Source organism: Heptranchias perlo, chromosome 5, assembly GCF_035084215.1.
Source record: "Heptranchias perlo isolate sHepPer1 chromosome 5, sHepPer1.hap1, whole genome shotgun sequence".
Classification (NCBI taxonomy): Eukaryota; Metazoa; Chordata; class Chondrichthyes; order Hexanchiformes; family Hexanchidae; genus Heptranchias; species Heptranchias perlo.
The window spans coordinates 101,161,830-101,177,027 of record NC_090329.1 but is presented as its reverse complement, the minus strand read 5'-3'; the positions used below and the strand labels follow the sequence as shown (position 1 = coordinate 101,177,027).

At 41.7% G+C, this 15,198-nt stretch overlaps 1 protein-coding gene across 1 annotated transcript in view; it reads left to right on the top strand.

The window, feature by feature from the left end:
- ttk (ttk protein kinase) overlaps window positions 1-14,654 on the top strand; it is a 60,879-nt gene extending 46,225 nt beyond the window's left edge. Inside the window, exons 19-22 of the mRNA XM_067983874.1 lie at window positions 4,543-4,719; window positions 8,443-8,533; window positions 12,127-12,224; window positions 14,428-14,654. Of these exons, the coding sequence (XP_067839975.1) occupies window positions 4,543-4,719; window positions 8,443-8,533; window positions 12,127-12,224; window positions 14,428-14,505 (444 nt within the window). The 3' untranslated portion in view covers window positions 14,506-14,654. The remainder of the gene's footprint in view (window positions 1-4,542; window positions 4,720-8,442; window positions 8,534-12,126; window positions 12,225-14,427) is intronic.
- Window positions 14,655-15,198: the final 544 nt, after the last annotated feature.

The following is a 15,198-nucleotide window of genomic DNA, read 5'->3' as shown; positions in this document are numbered from 1 at the left end:
TCGTATTGAGTTTGAGAGTTCTGAAACTAGGGTCGTTAATTTAAACAAAGCCAATTATGTAGGTATGAGGGGTGAGTTGGCTAAGGTCGATTGGGAAATTAGTTTAAAAGATATGATGGTAGATAAGCATTGGTGAACATTTAAAGACATAATTGATAATTCTCAACGAATATACATTCCCTTAAGGAATAAAAACTCCACAGGAAAAGTGATCCAACCGTGGCTAACTAGAGAAGTTAAATATAGTATTAGATTAAAAGAAGATGCTTACAATCTTACCAAAAAGAGTAGTAAGCCTGAGGATTGGGAGAGTTTTGGAAATCAGCAAAAGATGACCAAGAAATTGACAGAGGGAGAAAATTGAATGAGAGTAAACTAACAAGAAATATAAGAACAGATTGTAAGAGCTTCTCCAAATGTGTAAAAAGGAAGAGATTAGCCAAAGTAAACATGGATTCCTTTAGAGGCAGACACAGGAGAAATTATAATGGGGAATAAGGAAATGGCAGAGACGTCAAACAAATATTTTGTGTTTGTCTTCACAGTAGAAGATACAAATAACATACCAGAAATAGTGGGGCGCCAAGGCTCTAATTAGAGTGAGGAACTTAAAGTAATTTAAGATTAGTAAAGAAAAGGTACTGGAGAAATTAACGGAACTAAAAGCTGACAAATCCCCTGGATTTGATGGCCTATATCCTAGAGTTTTAAAAGTGGTGGCTGCAGAGATAGTGGATGCATTGGTTTTGATTTTCCAGAATTCCCTAGATTCTAGAACGGTCCCCATGGATTGGATGGTAGCAAGTGTAACCCCTCTATTCAAGAATGAAGGGAGAGTGAAAACGGAACTATATGCCAATTAGCCTGACATCAATAGCAGGGAAAATGCTAGAATCTATTTTGAAGGACGTAGTAACAGGGCACTTAGAAAATCATATGATTAGGCAGAGTCAACACTGTTTTATTAAGGTGAAATCGTGTTTGACAAATCTATTCGTTTTTTGAGGGTGTAACTCGCAGGGTAGATAAGGGGGAACCAATCGATGTAGTATATTTGGATTTTCAAAAGGCTTTCGATAAGGTGCCACATAAAAGGTTGTTGCACAAGGTAAGGGCTCATGGGATTGGGAGTAATATATTAGCATGGTTTGAGGATTGGTTAACGGACAGAAAACAGAGTAGGAATAAACAGGTCATTTTTGGGTTGGCAGGTTGTAACTAGTAGGGTGCCACAAGGATCAGTGCTTGGGCCTCAGCTATTTACAATATATGCCAATGGCTAGGATGAAGAGATGGAGTAATTTATCCAAGTTTGCTGATGATACAAAGCTAGGTGGGAAAGTAAGCTGTGAGGAGGTCGCAAAGAAGCTGCAAAAGGATATAGCCAGGTTAAGTGTGCAAGAAGGTGGCAGAAGGAGTACAACGTGGGAAAATGTGAAATTATGCACTTTGGTGGGAAGAATAGAAAAGCAGAATATTTTTTTTAGAAGGTGAGAGACTAAGATATGTTGGTATTCAGAGGGATTTGGGTGTCCTTGTGCATAAACCACAAAGTTAAGATGTAGGTACAGCAAGCAATTAGGAAGGCAAATAGTATGTTAGCCTTTATTGCAAGGGGGTTGGAGTATAAGAGTAAGGAGGCCTTACTGCAATTCCATAGGGCTGTATTGAGACCACACTTGGAATGCCGTGTACAGTTTTGGTCTTCTCACCTAAGGAAAGATATACTTGCCTGAGAGAGGGTGCAACAAATGTTCACTAGATTGATTCCTGGGATGAGAGGGCTGTCCTGTGAGGAGAGGTTGAGTAAAATGGGCCTGTATTCTCTAGTTTAGAAGAATGAGAGGTGATCTCATTGAAACGTATAAAATTCTTAGAGGACTTAACAGGGTGAATGCTAAGAGATTGTTTCCCCTGACTGGAGAGTCTAGAACTAGGGGTCATAGTCTCAAGATAAGAGGTCAGCCATTCATGACCCAGATGAGGAAAAATGTCTTCACTGAGGGTTGTGAATCTTTGGAATTCTCTACCCCAGAGGGCTGTGGATGCTCAGTCATTGAGCACATTCAAGATTGAGATTGATATTTTTGGAGACGAAGGGAATCAAGGGTGGGAAAGTGGAGTTGAGGTAGAAGATCGGTCATAATCTTATTGAGTAGCGGAGCAGGCTCAAGGGAACGTATGGCCTACTCCTGCTCTTATTTCTTATGTTCTTATGTTGGCAGGGCAATGAGGAGTGAGCATGCAGGGGAAGTTGCAGTGGGTGGGGGTGGGGGGGGAAAGAGATAGAGACATTGGAAACTAAGATAAAGTATGAGGGGGAAGTAGTAATGGAAGGTGAATTTTGGGGTGAGTAAAGGGTGGAGGGGGTCACAAAGGTATCAGACTACAAGGGAAGCGGATAAGGAAGTGAAGTGAGAGGATGGGGAGCAGCATAGAGTACATGTGCATCAGGTAGTGCTACAAAGCAGAAGTGAAAAATAGGCATCTGGAGCATGTGTGTTATGGGAAGGTAGAGGGGCCTCGAGCTAGCCAGGAGCCCTCTATCACTCAAAACCTTCCTACAGTGCCAGCTGGATTCCTCCACCAGCCACCAAGCTTAACTCCCCCACTTTACCTTCCAACTAACACAAGCAATGCTATGGCAGATAGTATATTAAACATCTTTCATATGGCTTTCAGTTCTTATGCATATATGTTTGTTATAATTTTTGTCTCAGCGTTTATAATTGGAACTTCCTATATATAAGCTTTTATAAGGGAAAATCTGATAAATATTTCACTCACTTTTTGATGAAACAATCGAATCACTCAATGCTTTTTTGAAAAAAAGTTGTCTGCCATATTTTCTCTATTTGAAATTTCTAATGTACAAAATAAAGTTTTAAACAAAAAAAATTGCTCATTTAAGAATAACACTTTTCAATTGCATTGTTATTTTGTGCCTTTTGATACCTTCAAAATTTTTAGTTGAATGCTTCAGCCTCTCCCAAAAGCCTGGGTTTGGGCTTGATCTTTTTCTCCTAGAGTGGTGACTGTTAGCTGAAGGAAGGTCCTGCAGTATGAGCATGTGTCACGTGCAATATTTCCAGGATGCATCTTTAGCATTTAGCTAGCGAAATTAACCAACAAAATCTGTACTGATCACACCTGTTGCCGCCTTTAGTTTCAAAAAGTTTTAGGTTGAGACGCACATTGTCTCGTCTCTTATCCTAATATTTGTGAATTAGTAAAGCCTCTAATTATCATTGTCACTCCTGTGTTTTGTTGATGCTGATTACACTGTTTACATTTGACATCTGAGCGACACTGATAGCTAGAGAGTGACTGACAGATACAGAGATGCACTTTGAGGAACCGACTGCAAAACATCAAGGGTTAGATTGTCATCTTCACTGCCAGGGCAGTAATCTGGTGGGTGGATCACTTGCCCTTTATACAATCTGCCTGATTTTTATTCCGTTGATTTCAGTGGAATGAAAATCTGGTGGGTTTGAGAAGGGCGGGCGATCTGTCTGCCAAATTACCGCTCAGGCAGTGAAGATGGAAATCTACCCTGAAATTTCATGTTTGCTGAGATCTCTTGAAAAGTTACAAAGCAGGGCCTGACTTGAGATGCCCCTACCCCATGTTGCGTCATCAGGCCCATGCCCTACCCCTCCCCTCATTATTGACAGATGACAGGAATCCACCAATGAGCAACCCCTCCTCTTCCAAGTCCCACCCACCCCAATTCTGCCAAACCCGAGCTTTTCCTTCCAGTGATGCCAAACCAAAGAAATCCTTTCCCTCACCATGGTGCCAAACCCCAGCAGCCCCACCGCACTGATGTCGAAGCCCAAAACTGTTCCCTTTACTCCCAAAACCTAGCACAATCTTCAGTGCAGCTATTTATTCTACCCAACATTACTAAATGTCAACCTCTGGTATTTTGAGGCTTCTGCTGAAGTTGCAGTGGCAGTGTGGGAGAAGCCCCAAGGAAATTCCTGGCACAGATAGCCAATGCCAACTGATGCATCTTGTATAACATCTTAGTACATAATCTCAACTTTAAAATTGGTAAAGATAAAAATTGAAAGCATAGATGAAAGAAAGTGGCGCTGAATCGTTTCTCAACATTTCACACCTGGACAAGATATGAATGTAGAGTAGCAAGTTTGCTGAAGACTACAATTAATTAGGAGATGGCTCTTGGGCTGTTTTCTAGGTGGATAGCTCATTGCTTGAACCGCTGTTCCAGCCATTTCAACGTCATTCTCTAAACTGCAAACCTATGATTCAGATATACAATGCACTATTGTTCATCATTTGCCTTTGGTTATGTGCATTGTCCTTGGTCACTCCTTGGAAGTAAAAGGAAAATATTAATTTAAAAGGTATTGAACATTTTAGGTCAATACTTCTTTTTTTCCCCCCTAACTCTTAACAGAAACGTTCTTGGCTTATCACATCTATATCTAGTCCCTGATTGGTGCCCTACTGAAAGGTATATACCCATGTCACTGCAGAATACTTCAAATTTCACTGTGCTCTTCATTACAGATAAGTCCAAAGAGTGATGTGTGGTCCCTTGGCTGTATCTTGTACTACATGACTTATGGGAAGACTCCATTTCAGCACCTTACAAACCAGATCAGCAAGCTACAGGCTATTACAGATCTAAGCCATGAAATACAATTTCCTGCAATTGTAGAAAAGGATCTTCTTGATGTACTTAAGGTACGCAATTTTCTATCAAATAAATTGTGTTAAAACATTTTATTTGAATTTCTCATCTTTCATATCAAACCCAAGTAAAGGAGAGAAGTGTGTGTGCGTGCCCGCCCGCCCGTCCCACGTTGGGAGGAGGGAGCTGGCAAATTAAATTCCTCACAGCTGCAGATTGTGGGAAAGCTCTGTTATTTAAACTTTTGTATTTTAAATAACTGACTTCCCTGGTAGGTGCGCCCTGAAGGGAAACTCCTCTTTGTAATTCAAAATGTAGTTCTTGGCCTTCACTAGGAACCATACTTTTGATTTGCATTGGGGGTTAGATTGCCTACAGGGCCTCCCCAACATCGTTGGGGATCCTGCCCACCACACTTCAAAAGCTGGTTCCTGCTGAAGTTGAGTGTTTTTTCAAGTGTAGTTTACGAAAGGAATGGCATCGCGTCTGTCGCAGAGCCGTAGGGTCATTAAGATCCAACAGGCTGACTTGGAGTCGACTGAGACCAAGGTCATAGAGGGAAGAGCCATAAGTTCCAAGAAGAGTTGGTGTGAGGGGTGACGGGGAAGACTCTGGATCGGGTGGAGTGGGAGAGGGCCTCAGACCGGGAGGCTAGCATGGTGAAGAAGCAGGCTGCTGGTGATGGAACTAGAAGCAGGACAGCAGAAGAGTGGACCACAGTCTGGGAGCTCAGTGGGAGTGCCAGCAGGAGGCTGAAAAAAGTAAATATTCACTGATCCTTTAAATTTGAATTTGAAAAATAAAATCAAATTGGCCTTCCCATCAAATGAAAAACAACGTGGCTACCAGAATTGGCAATGGAGAGAACAGGTGGTGGAAACCTGCAGTTATGTCGTGACCAACGACTACAGTGCTTGCATCTTTGATTTTACCAGTTGGAAAATCAGTATGTAAACATTTCTATGAATTACTTAGGAATTACAACATGGAAACAGGCCGTTCAGCTTAGAGTCCAAGTTTTTTTTTCGTTCATAGGATGTGGGTGTCGCTGGCAAGGCCGGCATTTATTGCCCTTGAGAAGGTGGTGAGCCGCCTTCTTGAACCGCTGCAGTCCATGTGGTGAAGGTTCTCCCACAGTGCTGTTAGGAAGGGAGTTCCAGGATTTTGACCCAGCGACGATGAAGGAACGGCGATATATTTCCAAGTCGGGATGGTGTGTGACTTGGAGGGGAACGTGCAGGTGGTGTTGTTCCTGCTACTCTTGTCCTTCTAGGTGGTGTCGAAGAAGCCTTGGCGAGTTGCTGCAGTGCATCCTGTGGATGGCACACACCGCAGCCACAGTGCGCCGGTGGTGAAGGGAGTGAATGTTTAGGGTGGTGGATGGGGTGCCAATCAAGCGGGCTGCTTTGTCCTGGATGGTGTCAAGCTTTTTGAGTGTTGCTGGAGCTGCACTCATCCAGGCAAGTGGAGAGTATTCCATCACATTCCTGACTTGTGCCTTGTAGATGGTGGAAAGGGTTTGGGGAGTCAGGAGGAAGTCACTCGCCACAGAATACCCAGCCTCTGACCTGCTCTTGTAGCCACAGTATTTATATAGCTGGTCCAGTTTATTTTCTGGTCAATGGTGATCCCCAGGATGTTGATGGTGGGGGATTGGGCGATGGTAATGCCGTTGAATGTCAAGGGGAGGTGGTTAGACCCTCTTGTTGGAAATGGTCATTGCCTGGCACTTATCTGGCACGAATGTTACTTGCCACTTATGAGCCCAAGCCTGGATGTTGTCCAGGTCTTGCTGCATGCGGGCTCGGACTGCTTCATTATCTGAGGGGTTGCGATTGGAACTGAACACTGCAATCATCAGCGAACATCCCCATTTCTGACCTTATGATGGAGGGAAGGTCATTGATGAAGCAGCTGAAGATGGTTGGGCCTAGGACACTGCCCTGAAGAACTCCTGCAGCAATGCCCTAGCCTCCAACAACCACTACCATCTTCCTTTGTGCTAGGTATGACTCCAGCCACTGGAGAGTTTTCCCCTTGATTCCCATTGACTTCAATTTTACTCGGGCTCCTTGGTGCCACACTCTCATATGCTGCCTTGATGTCAAGGGTAGTCACTCTCACCTCACCTCTGGAATTCAGCTCTTTTGTCCATGTTTGGCCCAAGACTGTAATGAGGTCTGGAGCCGAGTGGTCCTGGCAGAACCCAAACTGAGTATCGGTGAGCCGGTTATTGATGAGTAAATGCCGCTTGATAGCACTGTCGACGACACCTTCCATCACTTTAAGATGATTGAGAGTAGACTGATGGGGCAGTAATTGGCCGGATTAGATTTGTCCTGCTTTTTGTGGACAGGACATACCTGGGCAATTTTCCACATTGTCTGGTAGATGCCAGTGTTGTCGCTGTACTGGAACAGCTTGGCTAGAGGCGCAGCTAGTTCTGGAGCACAAGTCATCAGCACTACAGCTGGGATGTTGTCGGGGTCCACAGCCTTTGCTGTATCCAGTGCACTCAGCCGTTTCTTGATAGCACGTGGAGTGAATCGAATTGGCTGAAGACTGGCTTCTATGATGGTGGGGACGTCGGGAGGAGGCCAAGATGGATCATCTACTCGGCACTTCTGGCTGAAGATGGTTGCAAACGCTTCCGCCTTGTCTTTTGCACTCACGTGCTGGACTCCGCCATCATTAAGGATGGGGATGTTTGCAGAGCCTCCTCCTCCCGTTAGTTGTTTAATTGTCCACCACCATTCACGACTGGATGTGGCAGGTCTGCAGAGCTTTGATCTGATCCGTTGGTTGTGGAATCGCTTAGCTCGGTCTATAGCATGTTGCTTCTGCTGTTTATCCTCCACAGAACCAGTAGTCCTAATCCCTTGTGCCTTTCTGAGACCATATCCCTTTATTTCCCTTTTCCTTACACAAGCCAATTCAGAGTACTGTGTTCAGTCTTGTGTGCCTATTTATAGAAAGGACTTTAAAGGAATGGAGAGATTTCAGCGTAGATTCACCATGATGACACTTAGGATGAGAAGTTTATATTTGAGGAGATATTTGAGATAGCGAGACTTTCCACTGAAGCAGAAAGGACTGAGGAAATTTAGGCGGTTTTTAAAATTATTGCGGAATTTTAATAAGGAAAGACTATTTTCCCAGATTAGAGTGTCCTCCATTTTAAATTGTCACTGAGCATGAGGAGGGAGGTTTAGGAGGAATTTCTTCACGCAGAGGGTTGTTGGAGCATGGAATGATTTGTCACGGGGAGTAGTTGAAGCAGAGCCCATTGCATCTTTTAAGGGAAAAGTAGATAAATATTCAAAGCAGGGGAAGACACAGGCCTATAGGAATCGTGTGGGACAGTGGGTTTAGTTTTGAAATGGCCGAGCAAGAGCGAACACCAACACAATGGATCAAATGACCTCCTTCTATCCTGTAAATGTCTATGGAACCAAGATGCAGCTGCCTGGGTTTGAGTCTGATATCTGTTATTCACTGAAGAGAAAAGAAAAATTAAATGGGACTCCATACTGCAATATATGTACTCTTCTGGATAGTGCAGTAATAGGCCATGTTTAAACAGTGTAATTTAATTAATTGCGAAAAAATAAAAGTAGACAATATAGCGGTTCTTTAACTCTCGATGTAAAATATGTAAATGCTCAAAGTTGGTGCATTTGATGTCATGGTTTTTAATCTTCAAGTTTTGTATTTAATGTGAACCCTTGTGGTCCCTTGCAGTACTGCATGAGTTGAAGCTTGTTTTATATTAATAGAAATGCTTGGTGAGGAACCCGAAGGAAAGGATATCTATTGCTCTGCTGCTCAATCATCCCTACGTACAGCTCCAAGTTCAGCAGCAGTCAGGTAGGTCATTTAATCTCAAATTGACTGTTTCCGATGACTTAAATGGGAATTCAACTCTTAACTCAGTAACCAGAGGACACAGATTTAAGATATTTGGCAAAAGAACCAGAAGGGAAATGAAGAGAATTTATATTACGCAGTGAGTTGTTGTGGTCTGGAATGCACTGCCTGAAAGGATGATGGAAGCAGATTAAATAGTAACTTTCAAAAGGGAATTGGATATATACTTGAATAGGAAACATATGCAGGGCTATGGGGAAAGAGCAAGGATGTGGGACTAATAGGATTGCTCTTTCAGAGAGCCGGTACAGGAACGTAAAAACATAAGAAATAGGAGCAGGAGTAGGACATACAGCCCCTCAAGCCTGCACCGCCATTCAATCAGATCATGGCTGATCTTCGACCCCAACTCCACTTTCCCACCCGATCCCCATATCCCTTGATTCCCTTAGAGTCCAGAAATCTATCAATCTCAGCCTTGAATATACTCAATGACTCAGCATCCATAGCCCTCTGGGGTAGAGAATTCCAAAGATTCACAACCCTCTGCATGAAGAAATTCCTCCTCATCTCAGTCTTAAATGGCCGACTCCTTATACTGAGACCCCTAGTTCTTGACTCTGCAGTCAGGGGAAACAACCTCTCCGCATCTACCCTGTCAAACCCCCTCAGAACCTTGAATGTTTCAATGAGATGAAGGGTCGAATGGCCTCCTTCTGTACTGTATGCTTCTATAATTTTTACATCCTGTTGAATGTTTCTGTATGTCAAAATGTCAGAGGTAATCATATACTAGATCTAGTGTTTAATAGCGAGCTTAACTTGGTATCAGACTGCCACATGGGTGAACATCTGGAAAACAGTGACCACAATATTATATGGTTTTAATTAGCTGGTAGAACCAAAGTTACTGAAAATCTACAATTAATTCCTGATTTCAAAAGGGCTAACTTTATTAAAATGGCAGAGTATTTGGAACAGATCAATTGGCCAACTCCACTGTGTGGGGACAAAACCGATGCAGAATATAAATGGAGAGTTTTGAAGAGCAAACTAAAATACATAGAAACCATGTACATGCCCAAATTCAAAACAATAGCGTGTTGTAAGAAGAAGCCAAGGTGGCTGGCTGGTCATATAGAAAGACAAATAAGATGTAAATAATTATTTTTATAAATTAAAATTGCATAATGCACAGCAAAACAAACACAAGCACCAAAACAGTTTAAAAATGACTGGCTGGTACTAGATCAGCTAAAAGGTTAATGGCAGAGAGGATCATGGACAACTGGTAGCAAAAGCATTGTATCATAGTAGGTACAGCACAGGAGGAGGCCATTTGGCCCATCGTGCCTGTACTGGCTCTTTGAAAGAACTATCCAATTAGTCCCATAGTCCTGTTCATTTTTTCCCTTCAAGTATTTACTTAATTCCCTTTTGAATGTTATTATTGAATCTGCTTCCACCACTCTTTCTTTCAGGCAGTGCATCCCAGATCATAACAACTCGCTGCGTTAAAAAAAAAATGTCCTCATGTCGCCTCAGGCTCTTTTGCCGATCACCTTAAATCTGTGTCCTCTAGCTACCGACTCTTCTGCCACTGGAAACAGTTTCTCCATCTTTACTCTATCAAAACCATTCATGATTTTGAACACCTCTATCAAATCTCCCCTTCTCCTTCTCTGTTCTAAGGAGAACAAGCCCAGTGTCTCCACATAACTGAAGTCCCTCATCCCTGAATTTTTTTAAAAAAACTATATGACTACATAGACAGAGAAGGCCTTTTTAGGGGTACCTAACACAGGTTCTGGAAAAGAAAGTCATGTCTTACCAATTTGATTGAATTTTGTGGTCACCAGTTTAGTGGATGGGGGTAACCTGGTAGGCATTATCTACCTGAACTTTCAGAAAGCTTTTGATAAGGTATTGCATAAGTGGCTTCTCTGCAAGATAGAATTTTGTGGAGTTAATGGTAATCTGCTGTGATGGATTGAGAATTGGCTGAATGTCTGTCTGTTGGCAGAAAGTGGCTTTCAATGGATTTGGATCTGCTTGGAGTGGTGTCCCACAAAGATGGATGTTGGGGTCTTTGCTATTTACTATTTTCATTAATGATCTAGGTGTAGGTGTTGGGGGGAATGATTCGCAAGTTTGCAGACACTACCAAGATATGTCCGAGAGGTAAGAGGATGCTCAACAACTCCAAGCAGATCTAGATGTGCTGGGGTATTGGACCCATGTTTGGCAAATGATGTTCAACTTAGAAAAATGTAATGTTATGCTAATGGGCAGGTCAAATGCTAAACATACATACACCCTACGGGAAATAAAATTAAAGCCAGTGGTAAAAGAAAAAGATCTGGGTGTTTTAATGTATCAATCTCTAAAGGTTCATGACCAATGCCATGGAGCTATAGCTGAAGCGGACAGCATTCTAGGATGTACTCACAGGACAATTCACTATAAAACAAAGCATACCATTTTATCTTTGTACACGTGCTTGGTTAGGCCTCAGTTAGAATACAATGTCCAGTTTTGGTCTCTTCAGATGGATATTGAGGCTTTGGAAGGGATGCAGAGGAGGGCCACAAGATTAATTGCCTGTTTAAAACAACTTCGTTACCCAGTTAGGCTCAAAGAGCTGATTCTCTATACTTTAGAGAAGCATAGACTTAGAGCTGGTTTGATCGAGGTATACAAAATACTTAAGGGACTTAATTGTGTTTATGTGGACCAATTATTTCAACTGAATAGGTTAGGGAGGACATGGGATCATGCTTAGAAGTTATGAAAGGGCAGAACTAGGTTAGATGTTTGGCGGTTCTTTTCCCCAAGAATGGTGGGCCTGTGGAACGGATTTCCGGTTCATACGGTGAATGCTGATTCGCTGTATTCTTTCAAGGGTGTTTCTGGCTGGGGCGGCGATGACCTTGTATAAGAGTATATCTTAGTGTCTTGTAACATAAATCAGGATCTCCTAGACTAGTTTTGATTGCCTAAGAGGATTGGAGAGGAAATTTCCAGTTTTTTTTTTTCTTTCCTAACTAGCCTAATGATCCATAAGGCATCACAATTGTAGGGGACAGGCTGGATGGACCAGTAGGTCTTTTCCTATGTACTCTTAATGCTTTGCTTTCATTTAAGTTGTCTAGGTTGGAAATGTTTCTCTTTCCTCCAAAGAATTATTGTCAAAAGTCATAGCATCATTCTTATGGAAAATTTGAAGTTTAATTGCTCGGGGAAAGAGGGGGAGATGCACGGGAACAGGGAATTTAAAGATCTTTCTGAAAATTAATTGCAAAGAGTAATTAAAACCTCAGTTGGCCTTTGAGTGCAAAATAAAATGGGAGTCTCTATCCCTGCGTCAAGGTTAAGTGTGACCATGAAATGTTTAAACGATTGTCCTACTCAAAGATGCACTTGTTGAGCTTCACAGTGGCCGTGGAGAAAATATGGGCGGGGACTCCAGATTTGGAATCAAATTGTATCTGAGAAAGTGTCACTTTGTAAAGAAAACATTGCTCTATCTGGCTAAATTGCTTGAGAGTTTGAGTGTTAGATATAACAATGGAATACTTCTTTATTTTGTGTAGTAGTGGAACCCAGCAAGGCATCCAGAAAAGAAATGCATCACATCTTAAGCCAGTTGGTAGCTTTGAATTCGCCAAACAGCATCACAAAGGCAACTAGAGTAAGTCGTATCCTGAGCTTTTTTTCACCTTTTTAGATTTGTAGATTGTTTTTTAGTTAACCGTCTACTTCCTTTTAGTAGGAATTGCTGCAAAACATATACCATATTTTGTATTGTTTTTCTTTAGGTAGTAGCTTGCAATATATTGCATTCATTTGTATAGTACTTTATCATGTTTCAAAACATCTCAAAGTGCCTCATATTACTTAGTGGTTAGTTCAAAGATGTAATTTATCACCTCTTATTTCAATTCCCCCTCGTTTCTCTCTCTTTCCCCGCCCCCCCCCCCCCCCAACCAAATCACATCCTTGTCCAACCACCTGCCATGGTAAAGTTCCTGCCTCTGCTCAGTAACTTTCCAGGGCAACACAGCTCAGATTGGGAATTCAGCAGTGTTGGTTCCAATCTAGATCGTTGCAGGTTGCACTCAATATGCCAAAACATGTGCAGTGCCAGAATTGCATTTAATCACAAGTCACTTTTTGTATTTAAATAGACAAAGTCAAATAGGTCTTGTTCTTCTGACCTGGCCATCTTGCAGTGGTTATACTTGTAATGTAAATTAATGAGACATGCCAAAACTGCCATGTTTTCACTAAGTTTTCAATTTTACTTTCACACTAACATTTGGTAAGGATCAAGGCTGTCTCCAGCATCGGCAATAGTCTTGACTTTAGAGTCGGTGATCCAGGCATCAAAAAAAATTGTGTGGCCAGCTAAATAGTTAACTTATATGCTTATCATTTCTGTTTCTTGAAAATTATTCCATTTTACTAGTAAACTTTTTCCTCCTGTGGTTCCCCACTTCATATTCATTTATTTAATACCCTGATTAATACTATAGTTTTGGAACCAGAACAACTCTAAAATGCAGTTCTAGCATGCAGGACAACGACTAGGGTTTTGTCATGACATAGCACAAACAATAAATTAGTTGGAAATGCAGTTTGTTTTGTGCACAGTAAGATCCCACCATGAAGTGTGACCTGTTAATCTGTTTGTGGTGGTGGTTGAGGAAGAACTGTTGGCCAGGGCACCAAGTGAACTGCCTACACTTCAAATTGTACCATGTGATCTTTGCCCGTTGTGGTTGATCAGATGGACATCATTTGGGGACTCTATTTCACACTTCATCTGAAGGATGGTACCTCCAGTAATGCAGCATTCCCTCAGCACTGCATTAGAATGTCTCCAGATTATATGCTTAAGTGTTGGGAAGGGCCTCAACCCACAACCTTTTGACTCCGTGGCTACCACCATGGTACAATTTGAAGTGTAGGCAGTTCACTTGGTGCCCTGGCCAACAGTTCTTCCTCAACCACCACCACAAACAGATTAACAGGTCACACTTCATGGTGGGATCTTACTGTGCACAAAACAAACTGCATTTCCAAGCTAGGCAAACCAGCACAGTGTACTGGTTTCTGTCCATGAGTGTTTTAAGTTGTAAGTGCAGTTATAACTTGTCTGGATTGTGTGCCCAGAAACACTTTGAGTCACAACATGGCATGACCGAGACTATTCTGGAGCATGGTTGAAAATTTTTACAGGCTAATTTTACTCTGTGAAAGATTCAACCTGATAGAAGCAGTGCAGAATTGGAAGTTTTCCAGATTTTGGTTCCATAAGTCAATGCACAAACCAGTGTATTTGATTACTGGTCATTTCTGATATATTTTTCTTCACTTCTACTCGAGGGCAAGAATCTTGCTTTACAGTATATTTCATAAAATAACTCTGGTACTCAATTGGTACCAAACTAAAAACTGTCTGCTTTGGAGTTGCCTCCTGGAATGATGCATGTATATCTTCAGCCGAAGCAGTCCGTCACATATGTCAACTGAGCATGTTTGCGGCATCCAGAATAATATTTGTACTTTGTACTTTTTAAATAAAAAATGTAAAAAGTGGGAGGTACTTCAGAAGTGTAAATACTTCTGCAAAGAATAATTTTCCCTTGAAACACTATCTGATAATTTAATTTAAAGTAACCCTCTATGCAACGAAGCAGAGCAAGTAATTTGGACTACAAACAGAAGCTTGTATGTGAACTCAAACTGCATTCCATTTTGATTGATTTTGCGAAAGGCAAGATCTGCATCATTTGAATATACATTCAATCCTGTATCATCACAACCAAGATTTAACAGTTTTTAATGCTGAAAGCATTTTCTAATTCTAATGTTTTCTTCCATTTTTTTAGGCTTTGTGGGAACAGTGCAACAATGGCCATGATCTCGATGTGTCTGCTTTTATGAAGCCATCTCGTCACAATTTGTAGCAAATGTAATGATGCATTCCTCTGATCAAAAATGTGGATCAAGCCAGAGAATAACTGATCCGAAAGACTGGGAGTTTGGATCATATGTCTCTTGGAATACGTAGAGTAATTGATCTGATTCATAAAAGCTGCCATGTGGCTGTCTCTGATCTCTTTGTTTGTGTATATAATGTATAGTCTGTTGCGTGTAACATCATGGCGTCTTACCAAGGACAATGCTCACCATCCACCTGTAGTAGCAGTAGTGTACAAGACTACGTGTGGTGATTTACAAAAAGGGATGGACTGAGGTTGGACCTAAGAACTTAGCACTATTTAAAGATACAAGATTCAAGGTTTTTTCAAATGATTTGGTAGCAAGTGTTTTTCTTTTCATCAAGCACTCCTACGTCAGATTTAGAAATTAGAGACAAATTAAAGTGCTCTCTACTTTGCCCCAATCTAGGAAGACCAGCTGCCACTGCACCAGTCTGATCATTTTGCATTTTGCATAACCATCTGTGGGCCTCAGATTGTCAAATAAAGGCAGTTTTGTGCTGTGTTTCCCTACATTTTGGAACTGGGTTGAAACTATCCAAACTCATTCGCATGCAGCTAGCAGGGAGACTTCATTCACATCCTTTTGGGCTAGATTTGAACACAGATAGCAAAGGTAAAAAGGCAGAGTCTAACCCAGTGTCACTTTTACATTTG